The sequence below is a fragment of the Tympanuchus pallidicinctus genome, unplaced genomic scaffold (assembly GCF_026119805.1).
Source record: "Tympanuchus pallidicinctus isolate F22 unplaced genomic scaffold, pur_lepc_1.0 scaffold3, whole genome shotgun sequence".
Classification (NCBI taxonomy): domain Eukaryota; kingdom Metazoa; phylum Chordata; class Aves; order Galliformes; family Phasianidae; genus Tympanuchus; species Tympanuchus pallidicinctus.
Genome location: NW_026294747.1, coordinates 86,143,334 through 86,163,584, shown reverse-complemented (window position 1 = coordinate 86,163,584; position 20,251 = coordinate 86,143,334). Strand labels below are relative to the sequence as shown.

The window sequence follows — 20,251 nt, the reverse complement described above, 5'->3', positions numbered from 1 at the left end:
ATCAAATTTCTTCTCAAATACCTAATGGTTTCAAAGAGACGATGAAGGCTTCCCAGTCACCTTCATATGCACAGTCATGGTTGATTTGCATGTGTTTTGGGTGCATTTCTGTTTCAAAATATTATGATTTCTACTTGGGATGATTATAGTTGTCAGTGATATGCAAAAAGTCAATCTATACTTGTGTAAACTAAGTATTAGGGATAAAATTTTTCAACATTCAGAAAGTGAGTGCAAAGATGCTCAGAATTGAGCAATTCTTTGCTTTTTGGATGAAGGCATAAGATGTACTATTTTGTGGCAGTTAATGTCTGTGACGATTGCTTCTTCAGCGAGCCAGAGTGCTGCTGCTCAAGATGGTTTATATGCACAGGCTGATTGCCAGAGCAAAGCTTCTGTCTTTCCCCTCCACGTATAAGATATTGTTAGTATTATTTTCCTTGTTGGAAGCACAGAAGATTATGGTTGTGACTGAGAGACAGACACTGGGGAAATGCTCTTAAGCTTTTTTGAAAACTTGTTGACCCGAATGAAATCGTGGGACAGCATCCTGCACAGAGCATTTGCTGCCAGTCCTCTTGTGCTGCAGAGGCAGAAGATAAAATGTGAGAGCGGGATGTAGAGAACTAAGATTCAAGGTGGGCACTCTGAGGGTCCCTCCTCAGGGCTGGCAGGAACAAAGACTGCTCTCAGCCTGCGGGCAAGACGATGTGCCGTGGTTATGGAACGAATAGAAACAAGGAGTCTTCTTTGAAGTAGACTAATCACTTGCTAAAGTCTGGAGTAAGAGGAACAAACAAAATGTGGTGAGTGAAAACCATGTAGTTAAACAGTTGCTGAGATGGACAAGTTGCTGAGAAGAAAGAAGCACACTAAGAATAAAAAGTTGAGGCCATGATGTCTGAGCCATGTGAAGGGGAGAAACGCTCTTTGACAAGTGAGAAAGAGATATTCCTTCATGTTGGTGTTGGAGTCGCTGTGATTTTATGTCAGATAATTAGATTTATTTTATGATGTCTTGCATGCATGTCACAATCTTGTATTTCAGTGTGAATCAATCTTGTCAATCTTGTCGTCTGTGTGACTGTAGTACTTCTAAATATGAAAAAGATGCTTCCTACCTCACTGATACAAAACAGTGGAATGTGTATTGAAAAAAAAAAAAAAAAAACAGTTAAATGTGTGTATGAAACACGTGTGGCAGGGGTTGGATTTAGTATGCCCTATGTGTATTTTAAAATTCTCTATCTAACTATAAAACTGAAACAAGTTTTGGAAGTAGTAAGATGAATATTGAGGTTTTGTGATAGTGCTCTTATTGACAGTCAACTGACTGTGATATTTCTGTCTGGGTGACTGGGTAAAAGGATGTAATTCCTTTGAACTAGACTGACAAAAAATAGGAATGTTCTGTGACCATTGGTTATGCTATGAAAACAAAGGAATTCTTAAACAATAGCTGTTTAATGAAGCTAATGGAGGCTTTTGTGCTAATTGTAAGTTAGACTTGAGATAATATGAAGCTATATTGATGCAGATGGATATTTATTCTTTTGAAAGGTGTTTCATGACTTCACCAGGAGTATTCTAGTTGTTTCTGTGTGTGTGTGTGTGTGTGTGTGTGTGTGTGTGTTTTTAAAATAATAGCTTTGGTGCAGTGTGAATAAAGATAGTATGCCTCTTAATAGAAAATATTTGCTTTGGTTTTAAATCAGAACATTATGATTGCTGTGATATTATGGAGATCTCATCTTAAGTAAAGAAACATGAAAGTCATGGTGTTTTTGTGGCATTAAAATTTATAGTTGCATTTTGCCTACTTCATAAAAATACAAAATGTGAAAATATTTTCTTTCGTGATGCTCAGTCGAGCAGATGAAGTGCATCAAAGGTATTTGGTGTGATGAGATTTGTTCAGTGTTGAAACTGACTAAAGTGCTTTTTGTGTTTTTTTTTCTGTTTGTTTGTTTTCCACATCCCCCTTCTGTGATTTACTCTGACACCAGCACAGTTAGTGCTATACTGTGAAAGAACTGAGATAACATTGGTCGAATGTAAGGATACCATTAGACTGTCTGATCCCAATGTTTTTTGCTTATGGCTATCTAGCCTTTCTAGGTCTGTTCTCCCATGCCTGTTTGTTGCCTAGCATTGATCTGCTCATCTGCTGCAAAGTACTTTTTGGCATGGGGCTGTCACTGACAGGGAGGGGAATGGAGTAGGACTCACCTTCTCAGACAGCTGGGACTCCACGCAGCCACTGAGCCACAGTCATCCTCATCTGCCTCAGTATTTGTGGAGTTATTCCATGCAAGCCCATCATGTCATAGAATGGCTTAGTTTGGAAGGGACATTAAAGGCTATCTAATTCTAATCCCCCTGCCATGGGCAGGGTTGCCACCAACTAGATGGCAACCTGGATCCTGTCCATTCTGGCTTTGAATACCTTCAGTGATGGGAAACCCACAGCTCCTCTGGGCAGCCTGTGCCAGTGCCTTACCACTGAGTAAATAATTTGTTCCTAACGTCTAACCTAATTCTCCTGTTTTTTTAGCTTAAAGCCATTTACCTTGTCACATTACTATCAGACCACGTAAAAGTCAGTCTCCCTACTGTTTGTAAAGTCTCCCTGGAGCCCTTTCTTTTCCAAGCTAAATAATCCCAAGTCCCTCGACTTCTCCTCACAGGAGAGGTGCTGAGCCCTCTGATTATCTTTGTAGCCCAGGATACTGTTAGCCTTCTGGAGTGCAAGCATGCACTGGTGTCTCATGTTCAGCTTTTCATCCACCATGCCAACTCTTTCTTTGCAGGGCTTCTCTCAGTGAATTTTCCCTACTGTAAACATATTGCCCCAACCCAAATGCAACACCTTGCACTTGGTTGTGCTGAACCTCATTATGTTAATACAGAACTACTTTTCATGCCTGTCCCTCTGGATGGCATCTCTTCCTTCTGTTGTATCAACTGCACCACTCAGCTTGGTGCCATCTGCAAACTATCTTCCTTGGGGAAAAAATGAAGAATAAGGGGATTTCTTAGTGGAAAGGCTACAGCTCGTCAAATTTTTCAGATCCTTTTAATCATGAGTATTAAAGCTAGGTAAAAAGTACTTTGGGACATGTTGTTCCATTTATTTTTTTTTTTAAGACTGTTCTCCATAGAAGTCCCTGGAGAGTTCATTTTAAAACAGACAGCACAATGTGGGCCACTGTAATACAATTTTCATTGTAAAATATTATGTCCTAGGGCAGATTTACCACAAATGGAGCAATTGTGTTGTCCTATAAAAGACAAGATGTGTTTTTGCAACTTTTGATATATGTAAAAAATATGCATAACTCTCTCCAGTCTGCCAAATAAGCAAAGCTTGCTATTTTCAGTAAGGTATTTTTTGGCTTTTGGAATACTTAGAGACTGTTACTAGCATTAACTGCTTTGACTATTCAAGGTAATGTTGTATATGCACAATTATAAACATTGATAATTGGAATATCATCTGGAATTACAATTAGAAAGATTTTTGGATATCCACTTAAACTTTCCTTGCAGGAGTATAATAAATATTTTGTGTTAGTTATCAAAGTACCAGGAAGTAGCATCAATATGTATAGATTTTGACATAAAATAATTGAATATTATATAGATTTCACAGCGGAGATACTTAAACTGATCAGCTGTGAACCAGAGAGATGGCTTATGTATGTTGTTTATTTGCTGTACGAAATTTCACTTAGTAATTCATTAATTGATAGTCTTGCAAGAGATCTGCTGACAGTATTGGTGAATCTTGCTGTTTAAAGAGCTAGATAAATTTCCTGACTGAATACTGGAGAAATATGTAAAATTAAATGAAGTTATTTTTGTCAGAATATTCTGAAAAAAAAATGCTTACTTATATATTTAAAGGTATCTATACGGAAATATATCTACTCAGAATTCTGAACATTGTCATAAGAAGGTTTCTAGAATATTAGGAAAATGTAGTGGAACTGTTCAGTATTGTTATCCTGAAGAAAAATGAAATAGGAAGCAAAATTATATAGTTTATTGTTAAGAAAAGGATACTTCTGCAGTGGATTTCAAAGGTATCCTCATTCTGTTTTTCTTTCTTTTAGGATGCCAAAATAAATAACTTTCTTATTTTAGCTGTGCCAATTTAAGAAACGTAAACTGAATCTAGTTATGGAATTGATGCCTGGGAACCTTGCGTACTCATAAAAATCAGAGTTCTGTAACAATCTCTTGAATAGTAATTTGATTTGCATATTTGAAAAGGCTGCAGCTTGAGAGAGGCTAAATGCAGGAAATACTCGCTTCTGGAAGTAGGCAATTCAGCATCTTGCAGTTTTGTATTCCAAGTAGCAGTAGTTTTCATGTATTATTATTTTTTTTTTACTCTGGTTAAGATATATACCTGAGAGAAAAGACAACACAACAATTAAGACTTGACTAGATGGTATATGCTGGATTTGAACTATACAACGCATTGCTCAGATTCTCCATCTTCCTTCTATTTAGGATGTTTTTACTGGGACAAATAGGTTGGTGTGTTAGGAGCTTTTCTGGCCTTTTGGTTGTAGTCTCAGGCCTTGGACACATCTTCTCAGCATTATTTTGGAAAGGGCTTGAGCTTAGTTCAGCTCTGTGGAGGATGAATGGAGCTGCTGAAAAGCAGTGGAAGCTGTGACAATTTCCAACCAGGTCTCCATCAGGATGACTGGAAAACCAGGGCCCTGGGGCAATCCACAGCACACAAACTCAACTGATTGATTAGCAGCCATAGGTTTCCAGAATGGTGTGGTTATTGGACACATGTAGTTAAATCTGTAGCATTTCTTCAGCAATACTGTGAACTACTTGTTTTAATTAGTGGAGTATTACGTAAAGTTAGTTGTTCGTGACAGAATGTTAATTAAAATTCTGTGATTTGGATAATTAGAAATGTAATCATATTCCATGTAGAGCTTTATTCTAATATATTGAATACTTTCGTAGACATTTGGACTTAAATTTACAGGCTCAAACTTAGAAGGACAGGGAAAAATAAAACTGTTGTGGAGTAAGACTGTTTTATTGACATACATAAATTAGCACTATTCATGTATTTAAATATATTCAATTACAGATCTCAGTTCAGTTCCTGATTTCTCCCCACAACTCCTGTGTGATAGTGAGCAAATTATCTGAGAACAAATGTTTCAGTGTGTCTGTTGAATTTAAAATGCAGTGATTAATGCCAGCATAGATCTACCCACTTCTTAAAGTTCAATGCTAGATCTGTATTCTGTTTTTAGGAAATTATTCATTTATTTTCTGTAAAATGAGATATGCCTTATTTTCTACACTATTTAATTATGAGTAAGCAGGATTGTCCCTTGTGTATGTAGTACTGCCAGTGCTGTAGTCAATCTTATCTCAGTTTGTGCTTTTATAATACAAGCTCATAATGAAAACATAATTAGTAGTTACTAAATGTTTCTCATCTCTTTCATTCTTCAAACCTGCTTGTAAAAGAATGAGCAGAAAATCAAAGTGTACTTAGGGAGCACGGAACATCAGAGGTCAGGTACTCCTCTGTGGGTTAGAAAAGCAGCATAGTGCCTGGGCTTTGTAGCTCTTGTTGCTCAGTTGAGCTCAGATCACAGTGTTCTGTCTTCACTTTCTAAGTAGGTAAGTCATAATACTGAGCAATAGTATCTGATATTTTGAACCATAGATTTATGTGGGTTTACATGACCTGTTATGGATAACCATTCTTTGTGGTTCTTTTTTCTTGCAGCTGATAGCAACCCTATTTCTTAGGCAAAAAAGCACCCAGTGTGCCTCAAACGATTGACTTAGTATATTGCAAGTATCACTAAGAGGAGTGAATTCAGCATAAAAGCTTGTCAAGTACAGAAAAAACTTCTGAATATTCACTTCTGTGAATATTCACTGAAACTTGCATACAAGGGCATTGTAGGCATGTTTTATATTTTTGAGTATGGAGGCTTATAAAGATTTAGCTGATCTTCAATGAAAATTCTTAGGAGATATCACTAAATGTCTCAGTGTCATCAGGAAGTGTAACTTTGTCTTCTAAAATATGATCTTTGTAAAAAGAGTTCATCAGGTTTAAGTAACCAATTGCAGATTTTCATTTTTAAAATTTCATAAGTTATACCAAAATAGAATGGCTAAGTCAACTCAGTGACTTACAGTTCACATAGATCTGGTATTCTTGTGATATGAAAAGAGTGTAAGTGGAGCAATATTTTTAGGTTTGTACTGCATGTAGAAGAATTAAGTTATGCAAATTTCAGTACTGAACAAATAAAAGGAGTGCCTCATAAGTTAAAAATCATTTAGCAAAGTTAAACAGTGCTATTTCTATTAACAAAGCAGTTCTTAAACACACATTCTGAAACTGATGAAAGGTGAGTTTTACATGCATGGCTAATTGGGTAAGCCTAAATCCTATGCCTTTTGGTAAGTGTAGGTCCCCTAAAACTTTTGTAAATCTCTTTATTTAAAGACTTTATGGATCAGTTCTTAACGTTATGGAAAATAATCAGTAATCCCTAAAATATCTGCTTATTTATTAAAAACAAAGTTTTCATATGCACATTTCTCATACAGTCTTCTCACAAAGCAGCCGGGCAACCAGGTCTTTAGTACTTTAGTGCTTTAGTAGGAATTTGTATAGGATTTCCTCTCTCTATGGAGGAAGAAGTATTACAGTGGTTACAGACTGATCTATACAGTTTTACTGTATAGGACAAAAATGTTGAAAAACAATGAAAAAATAAAATGTGACTTAACAGTTCTGTGCCAATTCAGAAGTAATAAAATATTTTTCCATTATCTTCTTTTAGTAATATGAAGCTCAACATAGACCTGACAGATAATATTGCAGTTTGCTGGACAATGTGGAAATTATGTAGGGAGAATATTTTAATGTTTAAAACAATGCTTGTAACTGTCCTAGGCATATTTGTATACATACAAAACTGTCTCAAATAGATAAAAAAAAAAAAAAAAAAAAAACCAAACACAAACAAACAAACAAAAAAAACATTTTTACTGATAACTAAAAAAGTTAATTTGTAGGATTTTTAAGTTTGCATAAAAGAAACAATGTAAAAGGACTAGAGCTTCTGTAAAGAAAAGTTTTTAAAGCAGTCTTTTAACTGAGATAGGTATTACAGTTCCTCCTATGGAGGGAGCTTATTATTTAATTGCTGTGTAAAAATTACTCATGAAAGAATACTTTCTACTTAACTGAAATCCAACAGTGTGATTCTGTGAATAAGAACATTCAATCATATTCATACTTTTATAAGAACAGTAGTATAATTCCTGTCTCAAATGTATGATATCAACTTGCAGAGGAATTCTCCCCTAATAGTTTGAAGTCTTTTTGCCGGTTCTTAAAGTTCAGTGCTTGTTAAGACATTTCTTGAAAGCGATCATTACCTGAATTTATTTAGCTTCCATGAACTGAAGTGTGAGGTTGCCAGCTTCTGAGTCAGCAAGATTTCAGTGATTTGGTGTTGTGGTATTTGTTTACTTTTATTGTCTGTTTTGCTGACTTGTAATGCATCAGGTGTGCAGTGTGTGCAACCCAGTACTTCATTTATGAAACTTAAGGCAAACAGATTGCAGAGTGAAAGCAGGCAAACCATTGTATATTATGCTAGTGAAAAAGATGCTGGTTTACAATCATTTGTAATTACTGCTGCTGCTATGAAAGGTAAGAATACACTTTAATGGAGGCAGTAAATAAGCGATTACTATTACAAAAGAAGAGGATGTGTGTCTGTCTGGTATCTTCTGTTCTGTGTGGGAGTAGAGTCCAGAAGAGTAATTGTTCAGTTATGTGCTTATTCCATTTACAGAAGAACAAATGAAGTGTTACAAAGTTGCTATCCATTTTATTACATTTTTTTGTTGTTTTGAAGCCCAAGAGGAATTCTTTAATAATTTATGCAGAGAAACAGCAAAACATTTTTAATTTCTTCTGCTGTGTTGTGTTCATTCTGGTTTCCTTATAATTTCTTTGATTTTTGGCTATTTAATTATTTAGTCATTATGTTCGAATATGCGAGCCTTTCTGATAAACAGCTTTAAAACGTTGTCTGAATGGGCTAAGTTTCCCCTTTACTCCTCCCCAATTTGCCTTTTATTCTTTAAAATATGAGATATATAAAATTTTTGTCTTGCTTTTTAAAGCTGTGGGAAAGAGGGATTTCACAGAAAATGATGGTTTTCAGGTGACTTTGTTTATGATTCAGAGAGATAATGTGGATCAGTTACCGCTTATGAAAAATAACAGTAGCAGAAGGATAGCCTGAATTAGAAGATGTCTGGTGCTTTAAAAGGTATTCTGGAATGTTCAATGTGAGGATGAATTGGAATTATTTAATACTGCTTTGCTCCTGACTACAGTTAGTGGATAACATCAAAACTGTTTTGACTTAAATCCTATGCATCCCTTGGGTGAGCCCAGCAGAACTGTGGAGAATAAAGGAAACACAAGAATAAGCAGCAAGCAAGGTCTGAGGAAATGACACCAGATTTCCAGCTATAGCAGGCGAGAGCGAGTTCAGCTTTGCCTCCAACAATTACATATATATCTCTGTGTGTGCATGGCAAATAATCCACTGCAGTATCAAAAGAATTTTGTGCCAGTTTACATAAGTGTAAACAAGCTGTTATAGGGTTTAGTAGTCATATTGGGGAAAAAGAGCTGGAAGATGGCAAAACAAGATATTTAGAAGATCATCATGGCAGGTTATGCTGTAGCCCTCAAGATGCAATAGGATTCTTACTACCCTCTTCCCTCAAACTAGAATTTGAGTGTAATGAAGTAATTAATTAATCAATCCAGGTAATTGATCTTAACCTGTACTTAGCTTGGAACTTCCTGTATGTCTTTGCAGTCTTGAAGATGTAGTTATCTGAAATCTTCATGCATTATATTTTACTTCTATGTATCAATCCTCTGTTTATATTATCTTTAAATAATCATACTTACAATAGCAACAATGTTAGTGTCAAAGATTTGTGAAGGCATAAGCTGTGTCTGAGAATAAATTGCAACTCTTAAAGAGAAAATTAGCTAGACGAACATACTGAGAAAACAACAAAAAACAGATGTGGAGTCTTTTTCAAGAGGAGGAATGTTTAAAAATTTCAATAATCTGTGCTACAAAATATCCTCAAGGAAAAGAGTGATTATCAAACTTTTTTTTTTTTTTTTTCCTCTTTAAGGTGAGGAAAACACAGGAAAACAGAAATAAAATTTCACACTGAAATCTGAAAATCATTGGAAAAGAATACATATTTAGGTTGCATAAAAGCGCAGCTATAATCAGTTAAAAGACAAGTGCTAATTCTCACAGATATTTGAAAGATTTCATGTAACATTCTTCATCCATGCCTCTGGTGGCAGTGTGGACGTAAAATCAACAGAGGTGGTAGGAATACTCAAGTGGCCATGATAACAGAGCCTTTCCAAACCTGGGCATTAATGGAGTTGAATTTGAACAAATCAGAAGCTGAGGAAGAACAAGGAATAGTAGCTGGAGATACTGCTGCCGTCACAGAATTTCCTTTGTCTGCAGATGTACATTCCTGTAAGCAAGATCCCTCCCACTTCTTAAATCCCATTTTATTTTCCACTGTCACTGAACTTTTTCGTAGCAATACTAATTAAATAAATATGAAACTCTTTGTAGTTGTCTAGAGGACAGCACACTGTCCTGGTAAACAATGACACAGTGTTGGCTATTCATGCTCCCATTCTGCAGTAATTTCTGCATGTAATCTCCCTAAGGAAAAAAAAATTAAGCTAGTAAAAAAAGAAATAAAAGTAGTGTCTGCAACAAAATCTATTCACGTGCCTGCTAACCTGTTCTTTGTTCTCTGCATGGATTTCTTGTTGAAGATTAAATCAAGCTCATATTCACACGTATATTTTAGAAGCTACTCAAGTGCCCAATTCTCAGCTTGTTTTAAAACTACATAAGATTTTGGAAGGAGGACAGCAGTTAACAGATCTTTTCCTCGAGCAGAATGGTACAGTTGCATCACAAGACTAAAGTACATCTCTTCAAAGGCTTATTTCTGAGCACGAAGTAGGAATTTCTGCCCCAGGAAATCAAGGATCATCAGAAATCTCCCCCGGTTGGAAATAACACTTTTCAGCTTTGCATTCCTCTAGCGTAATGACCCCTGGCGTGCCTAAATTGGAGAGATTAATTAAACCAAACAATTACACAGAAAGCCCTGTTGCTGATGGTAACAGAAATTAATTATTGTGTTGAATTTATAGTTCATCCCATGAGAAGCAATGGAAAGAAAGGGCAACAACACATGAGAGATATTAGTTAAATTGCTGAACACTGCTAAAGTGGGGTTACATATTTGTGGTGCTAGTTGTGGGAGATGAATGCAGGATTCCTTCCAAAATGTGAACTTCTAAAATTGAGTTTCATAGGAAAGGTGGTAAATGCCCAGTTTGGAAGGGAGAGGTTTCCCCTAAAGCATTTATTCTGTGATGTTCAAAACTTTGGAAGAGTTTTTTGTAGATAAAAGAAACAGCGTGCAGTGTTGAAGGAGTTGGAATAATTCTCTTGACAGTGGTTTACCCAGTGGACAACTAAATGTACTTTATGAGTGAGAACTTCCTGCATATTGCATAATTGTACCTACTGAATCATGGGCTTTCTGTCACAGATTACATCGCTTGATTTATTAAAGAAAATTAGTCATGAGTCTTAGTTATTTATTTTTATTTTATAAAGAATTTCACTTTGAAATTAGCAGTTTTGGAATTCACTGATTTTAAAGTATTAACAGCCTTCTAGAGATATTTCTGTCTAAACAGTTTTTCCCTGCTTTTTGTGGGGTCAGTTTTATGTCTGTTTTTTACTCTCACCTATTTTCAATATTTTTATAATCTTAGAATAGAATCATTAAGGTTGGAAAATACCTTTTAAGATCACCTAATCCAAACATCTGGCCCACTAAACCATGTCCTTAAGTACCACATCTTCATGTTTGGTGAGCACCTCCAGAAACGATGACTCCATCACTTTCCTGGGCAGGAGACACAGCAGGCATTAATTTTGGAGCAGCCTTCTTACTTTTTCAGAGACATGGATAACTTCTTCAAAGTGGAAAAATAATTATCAATTACTTATAGAAGCAAAATGTGATACGGTATGATTATTTAGTCCCAGTGAGTATGGCACCGAACGTTAATGCCCTTATGGAGAAATCTGCTAGTCACAGATGTAAAGTGGTGAGAAGGATGACTAATTCCTCACGTTTCATGCATTTGCTTTTAAAGATTTGTTTTCTGGGAATTGTAATTGAGAACTTTTTAACTTTGGGAATAGCTGCATTACTATCAGAGAGGATTTTGAGTTTATATGATATTTGCACTTTAAGTACAAAATAAATTCCAATCTGAAAAGCTGTCAGTGGAGTTCTTTTTTATTTATTTTTTTTTTTTTAAAAAAAAAAAAAAAAAACAAAAAACTTATTTTTTGCTTTTTGAGTTACATTATTTAAGGAGACATGGCCTTTAAAAATCCACAGCACCGCAAACATAAACATTCTGGCATTTTCTTATTTCAGTTTTCTGCTTGTATTTCATTTATTTCCATGTTTCTTTTAGTGAAGGAAGTGTTATATTTAGTGTAGCAATTTGGAAATAAAAGTCTAGAAAAATCTGGAAATATTTGAGATCTATCTGAAAGTAAAATAGTTTTTAAAGTTGTCCCAGTGTGAAATTGAGGTGCTTGAAGACCAAAGTAAAAAAGATAATTAAAAAAAAAAACTCTAAGATGTAAGTAAATATACTTAAAGTTGTGCCATTGTCTTGACTTCTGATCACCTTTGACAGTTTTTGTTGCTAATATTTCTCATTTTCTTAGAAGCCTGTGTTAGTGAAATGTTTTCTCTAATATTTAGTTTTTTGGCTTATCATATCACAGTGTTTTTAGTTTAGTTTTTTTTATGCTGCATGTATATCCTGTGTTTACTGACATACTCCACATAAATAATTTGAGGAAGAAAATTCAAATAATCACTTCTCTCTGGAATACAGCCCTCATACTTGTATTAAAATTTAAATGAATGTTTTTACATATCCCAAACTAGTACACCTGATGATAAAGTAGTTGGGAAAACATGCACATATTTTGGACTGCGTTCAAGCTGCTCCTTTAGAGGGACACCTATTCAACAAACTTTCACTGTATCAGTGTTTAATGTTAATATACTTGAGTTATGATAATACACATTAGTAAATGTTATTTGGCAAGTTAAGAATGTTTACTAGTAAAATGAATTTAATACTTCTGAATGCTGAATACCAGGGAAAGACAAGACAATGTTATGTGAAATGTACACATTATGTTTTTGTAGGAAGATGTATTTTGCTGTCAAGGCTCTTTTTCATTCATGCATTTAATCCAGCAGCAGTTAGAAACAGTCATAATATTTCTGTGATTGAAAGTGATGATGAAACCAGAATGCTGATCAGTAATTGCTTCTGATTGGGCATTTTGTTCCTCCTTAAGCTGTTCAGGACTAAGCTTCATCTGCATCTATTTGGAATGTTCCTGAATTCTAAGGACAAGATTTTCTATGAAGTGTAAAATGAATTGCAAGAATACTTTCACAAATTGTCTGGTATACCCATAAATAGCGCCTGCATTTTTTATGACATTAATTTGTTTTTGGCTTTGTGCTGGTTTGTTGCTGTGTTTTAATGTTCAATTATGTTGGCAATTGCAGCCTTAGAGAAGAGACCCAGATAACTATGGTGAAGGTATTTACCCAATTGAAGGAAATTTTGGGTATGTTCTGTATAGAAAAGTTTTTGAAAAGCGTAATTGCTTCAGTCTCTATAGCAGCTAAAGTACAAAATATTCTGTGTTGTTTATTCATGGTATTCAGTCAAAAATCAGCAATCAGTCATGTGGAGAGCTATAGTTTCCCCTAAAGCCTAGAAGGAAACTTTTCTCCTTGGGGTTCGTGTTCTTTCCCACTCCTCCACCTTCCTAATAAAAGCATAAACAGATTGAAACAGGATTTTCATGGTAGGCTAAATGAATTAGTCTTTTTATAGCTTTGTTTCCCATAGACGGAGGGATAGTTTGAGTCAGTAATTTAAAGGAAAATGGGGGGAAAAGGCTTTTGAAGGTCCTGTTCACGTATAGAATAGAAGATGGTTATTTAGGATTGTTCACTTTGCCTTTGCATCCCTTCTTGGCATCAGTCTTACCCCCCTTTTATGAAGTAACTGCAAATTACTGATAAAATTGTATGTGAGATGTAGACTGTAGAAAAATTGGTAGGAGGTTAAAAAAAAAAAAAAAAAAAAAAAAAGGCTAGGTAATTCCAAAGGCTGGTTTCTTGGCTGTCTCAATTTTCCTTGTTATGTTTAACATAGAAAACCTTCGTAGGGTGTGTGTTAAGAGGTTTTGTGTTTTCTGTCAGGGCAGTAAGAATGAACCCAGAAGACCTTTCAGGAGGGATTTGAATATAGAATTATATAGGTTGTAAAAGACCATCAAGATCATCAGATCAGGTATCAGCTTGACTTTATGAGTCTCAGCGTTAAAATATCTCGCTTCATGCCACATCCACGTTTCTTAAATTCCTCCAACGATGGGAAGTACAACAGTTCCCTGGTCAGCCCTTTCCAATACTTGGCCATCCTCTCAATGAAGAAATTCTTCCTAAACCTCCCCAGGGGACTTTGCTGTCATAGAGGAGATACAACCCCTGGCAAGGTCACCTGATGCGCACTTCTTAGTCAGGCTCTCCACCCTGCTGCTCAACCAGACTGAGCATCTCTCCATAACACTCAGGTGCCAGAAGTTATATCTCCTCTCTGACCACAAAGCCCTCTGGGGTATGTAGTAGTTCTCTTCCGGATGGGTGCCTGGAACCTGAGCTTTAACTTCCAGTGCACTACATGATGTTATGATGCGGAATAAGCAAAAATCATAAAACTATGACAATTGACCATTATTATTTTCTGTTCTCTTAAATAAAAGGACTGAGGCTCTCTAGACAGAATGTTAAGCTTTTCTGATTGTACATCACTTTCATCTTTTGTAGTTATTATCCTTTTTGAATGTAATCCACTGATATTTGAGAGCTGATGAGCTTTTGTCTTGGCCTATTTTCTCCTTATTCATATTGTTTTTTTTTTCTTTCATCTCAATCTCAATGATCCTATGAGTTTTTTTTTTTTTTTTTTTTGTCTCTGTATCTGTCTTCTTCTAACTTATTCTTATGTTTTATTCCAAATTGAGGAAGTGAAGAGCACAGAAATTTCTTCTGATCTGAACTTTAAAAAGACAAGGCAGCTGCCAAATAAATTGTACACATCTGATATTGTGTTTAGGTGATGTTACTTTCTAGTAATATAAGGTATGTACCCAAGTTATTCACCAAGAAGAGCCTGAGAGCAGTGAAAGTATACTTAGAGACTAAGATGTCTTTCTTCCTGAATTTCTTTGTCCAGGCATGTATATATATATTATATCCCTCATACATATATGAGACAGGGAAGCGGGGGAAAAAGTGTTGCCCATCATTGAGTAAAGGGGTTATTTGTTTGTTTTACATATGTTTCTGTTCTTTGCTACTCTACTTCTTATTTTTATTTTTTTTTTTTTCCCCTCTGCCACCTCAAGCTAAAAGCTTGTTTGTTTTTTCTCTCCCAGCTGCCACTTTTCCTTCCTTAGAAACTGTTATTATGTCAGTGTCTTCATTTTTCATTTGCTCTTTTTGTAATCTGACTCTTGGAAGTTACACCATTGCTAGGCACGTAAAGAGATTCCATTTATGGTCTAAAATTAGCTTTCTAGTCTAAACTTGTCATCTAGGCAACCTCTGCAATCAATAGAGAAAGATAAATACTACAAGAAGCAATTCATCACATTTTAAGATTATGTTGAAACTGGAGGGATTAATTGCTGGTCTACATTGCCTTTTTCTTTCAGCTGATTAAAGAGAGAGCTCTAGATGACAACCTTGGTGAAATGCCTGATGGCCAGACAGCTAAAATTAGATGAAAAGTATCCTCCTACCTGTTGTGCAACGAGTGATGTTGGTAATGCATTGCCTTTGTAATGTCTGCTGTAGAGTGGTTAGAACTACATAAAACTGAATTGCGATGACACCCAGAATTTGTTATTTTTGTCTGAACTGATTTGCAACAATGCCAGTTACATCTGATTTTTGACTAGTGTGTTCTGCAGTGTTGTGATAGATCCTAAAAATCAACCCCCTACTATTTTGTTAGAAGAGTCAATATTTAAATAGCTCTCATGATTTTACCACCACATTACTAAATAAAATTATTTTCATTTTGACACTTTGAAATAGAAGCTTTAGAATGTTTTTGATGAAACCACATGTAACACTATGTAATAACAGAATTGGATACAAGCCTGATTACCCGAGTCCCATTTTAAAATTACAGGGATCTAACTTTACTGATAGATAGTGTCTCTAGATATTACTGAAATAGAAGCATAATCACAGAATCACAGAATGGCCAGAGTTGGAAGGGACCTCAAGGATCATGAATCTCCAACCCCTCTGCCACATGCAGGGCCACCAACCTCCCCAGTTAATACTAGACTAGGCTGCCCAAGGGCCATCCAACCTGGCCTTGAACATCTCCAGGGATGGAGCATCTACAACCTCTCTGGGCAGCCTGTTCCAGTATCTCACCCACTCTCTCTGTAAAGAATTTCCCCCTGACGTCTGACCTAAATCTCCCCTCCCTCAACTTAAAACCATTTCCCCTTGTCCTGCTGTTATCTACCCTTGAAAGAGTTGATTCCCCTCCTGTTTGTAGGCTCCCTTTAGGTACTGAAAGGCTGCAATGAAGTTGCCCCACAGCCTTCTTTTCTCCAGGCTGAAGAAGCCCAGCTCCCTCAGCCTGTCTTTGTAGGGGAGGTGCTCCAGTTCCCTGATCATCTTTGTGGCCCCCCTCTGGACCCTCTCCAACAGCTCTGTCTTTTTTTTGTACTGGGGGCTCCACACTTGGACACAGTACTCCAGATGGGCCTCACAAGAGCAGAGTAGTGGGGAACAATCACCTCCCTGTCCCTGCTGGCCACCCCTCTTCTGATGGAACCCAGGATACCATTTGCCTTCAAAGCCATAAGGGCACACTGCTGGCTCATGTTAAGATTTTTATCTATCACAGTACATGTTTGGATGCAGTTTGATCAGTATGATAATATTTGATGATTAGTGCTGGACATGAGGAATTGAAATTGTAAAAACACAGTTTGGAGGTGCATATAAGACTACGGATAAATACTATATGGACAAATTTTGTGACAGAGTTGTTATGACAAAATATTTATCAATTACAATTACTCCTGTATTAAAACTGGTATTTAGACTTCTTATGTTTGACTTTTTCTAACAGTGCTGTAACCCACTGCTGAACCAACAAATTGGAAACAATTCATAGCATCAAAGACTTCAGACTGATGCAGCCTATCAAGTCTTCAATCACTGTGAACTGAAACTACAAATCTTGGAGTTTGTCACCTGGGTCAAAAGGAATGCTTTTCTGATATTAACGAGGACTGTTACTGCCATTATGACGAGCCAGGAGAAGTGGCTTAACCTTAGTCCTGGAGAGTTCTCTCAGCTTCAGAAATACGCAGAATGTAAGTACTGCCTGAAATATATTTTTACATCTTTTTTTCTTCCCAATTAATAGCTCAGAATTACATGCTTAGAGGACAAAATCCTAAACATGAGAAGTTAAATTTAAGTAGCAGTTTGTAAAGTCTGATAGGAGTTGATCTAAAAATGTCCAAGAGTATTTCAGAATTTTTTTTTGTATCATAAATAATATTTTTGTAAACAAAGAAAATATCTTTAGATTTAGAAGTATTGTTGATTTATTACTAAAGGAAATGTTTCTATACAAAGCATAAAGCCTGCAAGTGAAATTAAGATATTTTTTTTTTTTTTTTTTTTTTTGTGACGACATTTACTTAACTGTATCAGTGTAGTAATCTAACAGAATAACCATAAAATCATTGCTTTTCTGGAAGAGCTATCAATATCAGGATAAAGTGATTGATAAAATTGGATGAATTGTTTGTGTTCAGATTTGTGTTTACATATGAAATAAAGATGTGGTGGCATTTAACTGTACTGTTTCAACCTTCCTTTGGCTGTCTGGAATAGAAAGATGCTTATTATGTATGAAACTGTGATTTCTCTTTGCATAAATAGTTAAATGTCTGAGACAACTAGGGTAAAAATGCTAGTTTTGTATTATGGTTGATATATAATTCCAAGAGAATACAATGAGATATGGGCCAAGTTTTGTATTTGTGATCTGTCTGATTTAATTCTCTTAAATACCTGAATAACAGTGTCTTTAAATATATAATTAAGGCTTACAAATGAATTACAAAATAAGTTGGGTTTAGCAATTTTGAGATGGTTTTTATCTAATGTTTAGAGATATGAAACATTGTGACAATAGATACTTATTACTGTATAGAAATTAAACTGTATGTGACTTTAGTGAGTGAGTGATTTTGTGACTTATTGTTTATTAAAAGTTTTAAAAGAAATAGGAAGACTAGACGAGGCTTCTGGTTTTTGAAATAAAATATCCTGTAATACCAAAAAAAGTCTTGGAGTCGCTTGCAAAAAGGAGAGATTATCTGAACACCAGAAGGTATTGTGGGAAGGTTAGACTTCTGGGAGATGTATTGAGATTGAAAAGTCTTGGTTATGAGCCCTCTGACTTGCCTTGCTTTGTTCTTAGGAGTGGGTTTCTTTGAAAGACTGTGAAATACAGTAGGGAAGGTTCATCAAGGATTCACTTTTTTTTTTTTCTTTTACTTGTTGATATTTGATATTATCATTTGATTGTCATTTGCTCAGCCTTCAGTTTAGTTTGGTGTATGTGCCTTACTTTATAAACCTTAGCTTGAATTACATGGTATTAACTTTGAAAGTTTTAGGCACATACACTTTCTTAAATTTACAAAATATAGTCTGTCAAATGCCTGTCACCTGGAATGTCAGTCACTTTTGGGTCATATTGTTAGTGGCAGTCAATCATATCTACTTAATGAGGTCACTAGAACCAGTGTTACATTTTACAACTAACTGGAATATGAATAGAATTATTTTCTTAAGTTTACTATAAATACATATATTGGATTTTTTTAAATCTCTGAGCTCAATGTATGCATGTATTTGATAATAAGACACATCATAAGACTGAAATATATTAGAATTTTTCTGATATCTATATTAGTGTATTTTGGTGTGCAAATAAAAAGTAATAACTCTGAATGATAAGGACTAAATTAAAAGAAAACATGAAGAGATACTTAAGCAAACTATTGGAGAGGAGCATGTTAGACGAGACTGCATCAAAACAGGGGTAGCCAGCAGGGCGAGGGAGGTAATTGTAATCCTATGCTCAGCTTTCCTGAGGGCCCATCTGCAGTACTGCATTTAGATCTGGGGACCTCAACACAAGAGGGATGTTGAAGCAGGTCCAGAGAATGGCCACAAGGATAATCAAAGGACTGGAGCATCTCTCCTGTGAAGGTGGAGGGAGCTGGTCTTGTTCAGCCTGGAGGAGTGAAGGTTCTAGGGTCACCTCATTGCAGCCTTCCAATACTTAAAAAGAGTTTATAGGTAAGATGGAGATGACTTTTTAAGTGATCTAATAGTACAGAATAAGGGGAATGGCTTTAAACTGAAAGAGGGAAGATTTAGGTTAGATATTAGGAGGGACATTATTTACTTGAAGATTGGTGAGGCACTATCACAGGATGCCCAGAGAAGTTCTGGATATCCCATCCCTGAAGTGTTTAAGGCCAAGTTGTATGGGGCCCTTGCCAAGCAACTAGATGATTGTTAAGGTTCATTCCAATCCAAACCATTCCATTTGATGGTTAGCCAGAGTTCAGAATTCAGAGTTTACAGTTAATATCTCTGTACTATGTTGCTGTGATTGAATACTAAATATTGGTACTAGGTGGGTGATTAACAGCATCTGCTATAAATGATTCAAGACAATTGCTTCAAATAGATGAGTCCAAAGAGAGTGCATGCTCAAGTGCCTTATACTTATCAGTAGGAGACTTTAAGCACAGAATATATTTTGTTATTATTTATTTGGAACACATGCAAGTTTGGTTCAAAATATTTGCTTGCTTATTTCCAGGGAGGAGTCAATATTCTGCATAGTAGGTGCCTGTCCATGAAAAAAAAAGTTCTTCCTAAAATGAGTTTGCTTGTGTTCTGCATGATAGCAGTATTGGTATAATTATTAGTACAGTTATTAGCGTATTAGTTAGCTATTAGTGTAGTTTGTCTTCCAGTTCTTTTTGCATGAACTTCACGATAGGCCTTCTACCTCTGTATGCAGATAATCTCCTTGATGTCTCATGAAAAAGTTCCTGCCACGTCTTATTACATGCAGTATGATTATCAGCTTTATATAACTTTATCGCCTGGTGAACACAAACCCTGAATTTAAAATATCTTTCCTGATACATACCAGCTTTTTTCAGTATCCATAAATGTAACTGAACAGCAAAGGAGAGTATGGATTCTTCACCACTTGGCTCTGGTGAGAGAACATTCTATACTTTCTCTCTAAACAACACTTGGAACTTGGCAATGTGTAAACATCTTCCAGTTAGTCAACATCTTCACAACAAAGTAATTCACTGTACTTATGATTGAGTGGAATAATGTCCTATTAAAGGATGATATTTGCACAGTCCAAGGAATATCTATCTATAATTTCATTTTACAGAAGTATTTTTCAGCTCAAGCTGAGTCAATTTTATATTCACAGTATAAGACCTTTCTTCAAATAAGCATTGGGGAATTCAAGAGAGTTTTTGGAATGGCTTAAATATTACTTTAAAGTGTAGAAAAATGTCTTTGTAGAATTCAAAGAGCATACTAATTAATACTTGGCACTTTGCAATTAGTTTGCATGTGTGTGGGTTGTTAGTGTTGTTTTTTTTTTGTGAATCTTTTTTTAAGAATAATTATTTCCAGTGACAGTTACTCCTCTCTACTCCTGTTCTGAAGAACAGTAGGCCTTTATTTAGTCTTAAAATACCTCAGAAGAGAAAATGAGAACTGAGATAACTGGGATGCTCATTCAGTAATAATAATGTTGCCTATACCAAATACATATACTAATGCAAATACATGT

At 35.6% G+C, this 20,251-nt stretch overlaps 1 protein-coding gene across 4 annotated transcripts in view; it reads left to right on the top strand.

Moving 5' to 3' along the window:
- Window positions 1-20,251, top strand: part of DGKB (diacylglycerol kinase beta) — a 328,785-nt gene that overhangs the window by 11,770 nt on the left and 296,764 nt on the right. For all 4 annotated transcript variants that reach the window (XM_052695392.1, XM_052695389.1, XM_052695393.1 and 1 more), the window contains exon 2: window positions 16,457-16,703. In XM_052695392.1, the coding sequence (XP_052551352.1) occupies window positions 16,634-16,703 (70 nt within the window). In that variant the 5' untranslated portion in view covers window positions 16,457-16,633. The remainder of the gene's footprint in view (window positions 1-16,456; window positions 16,704-20,251) is intronic.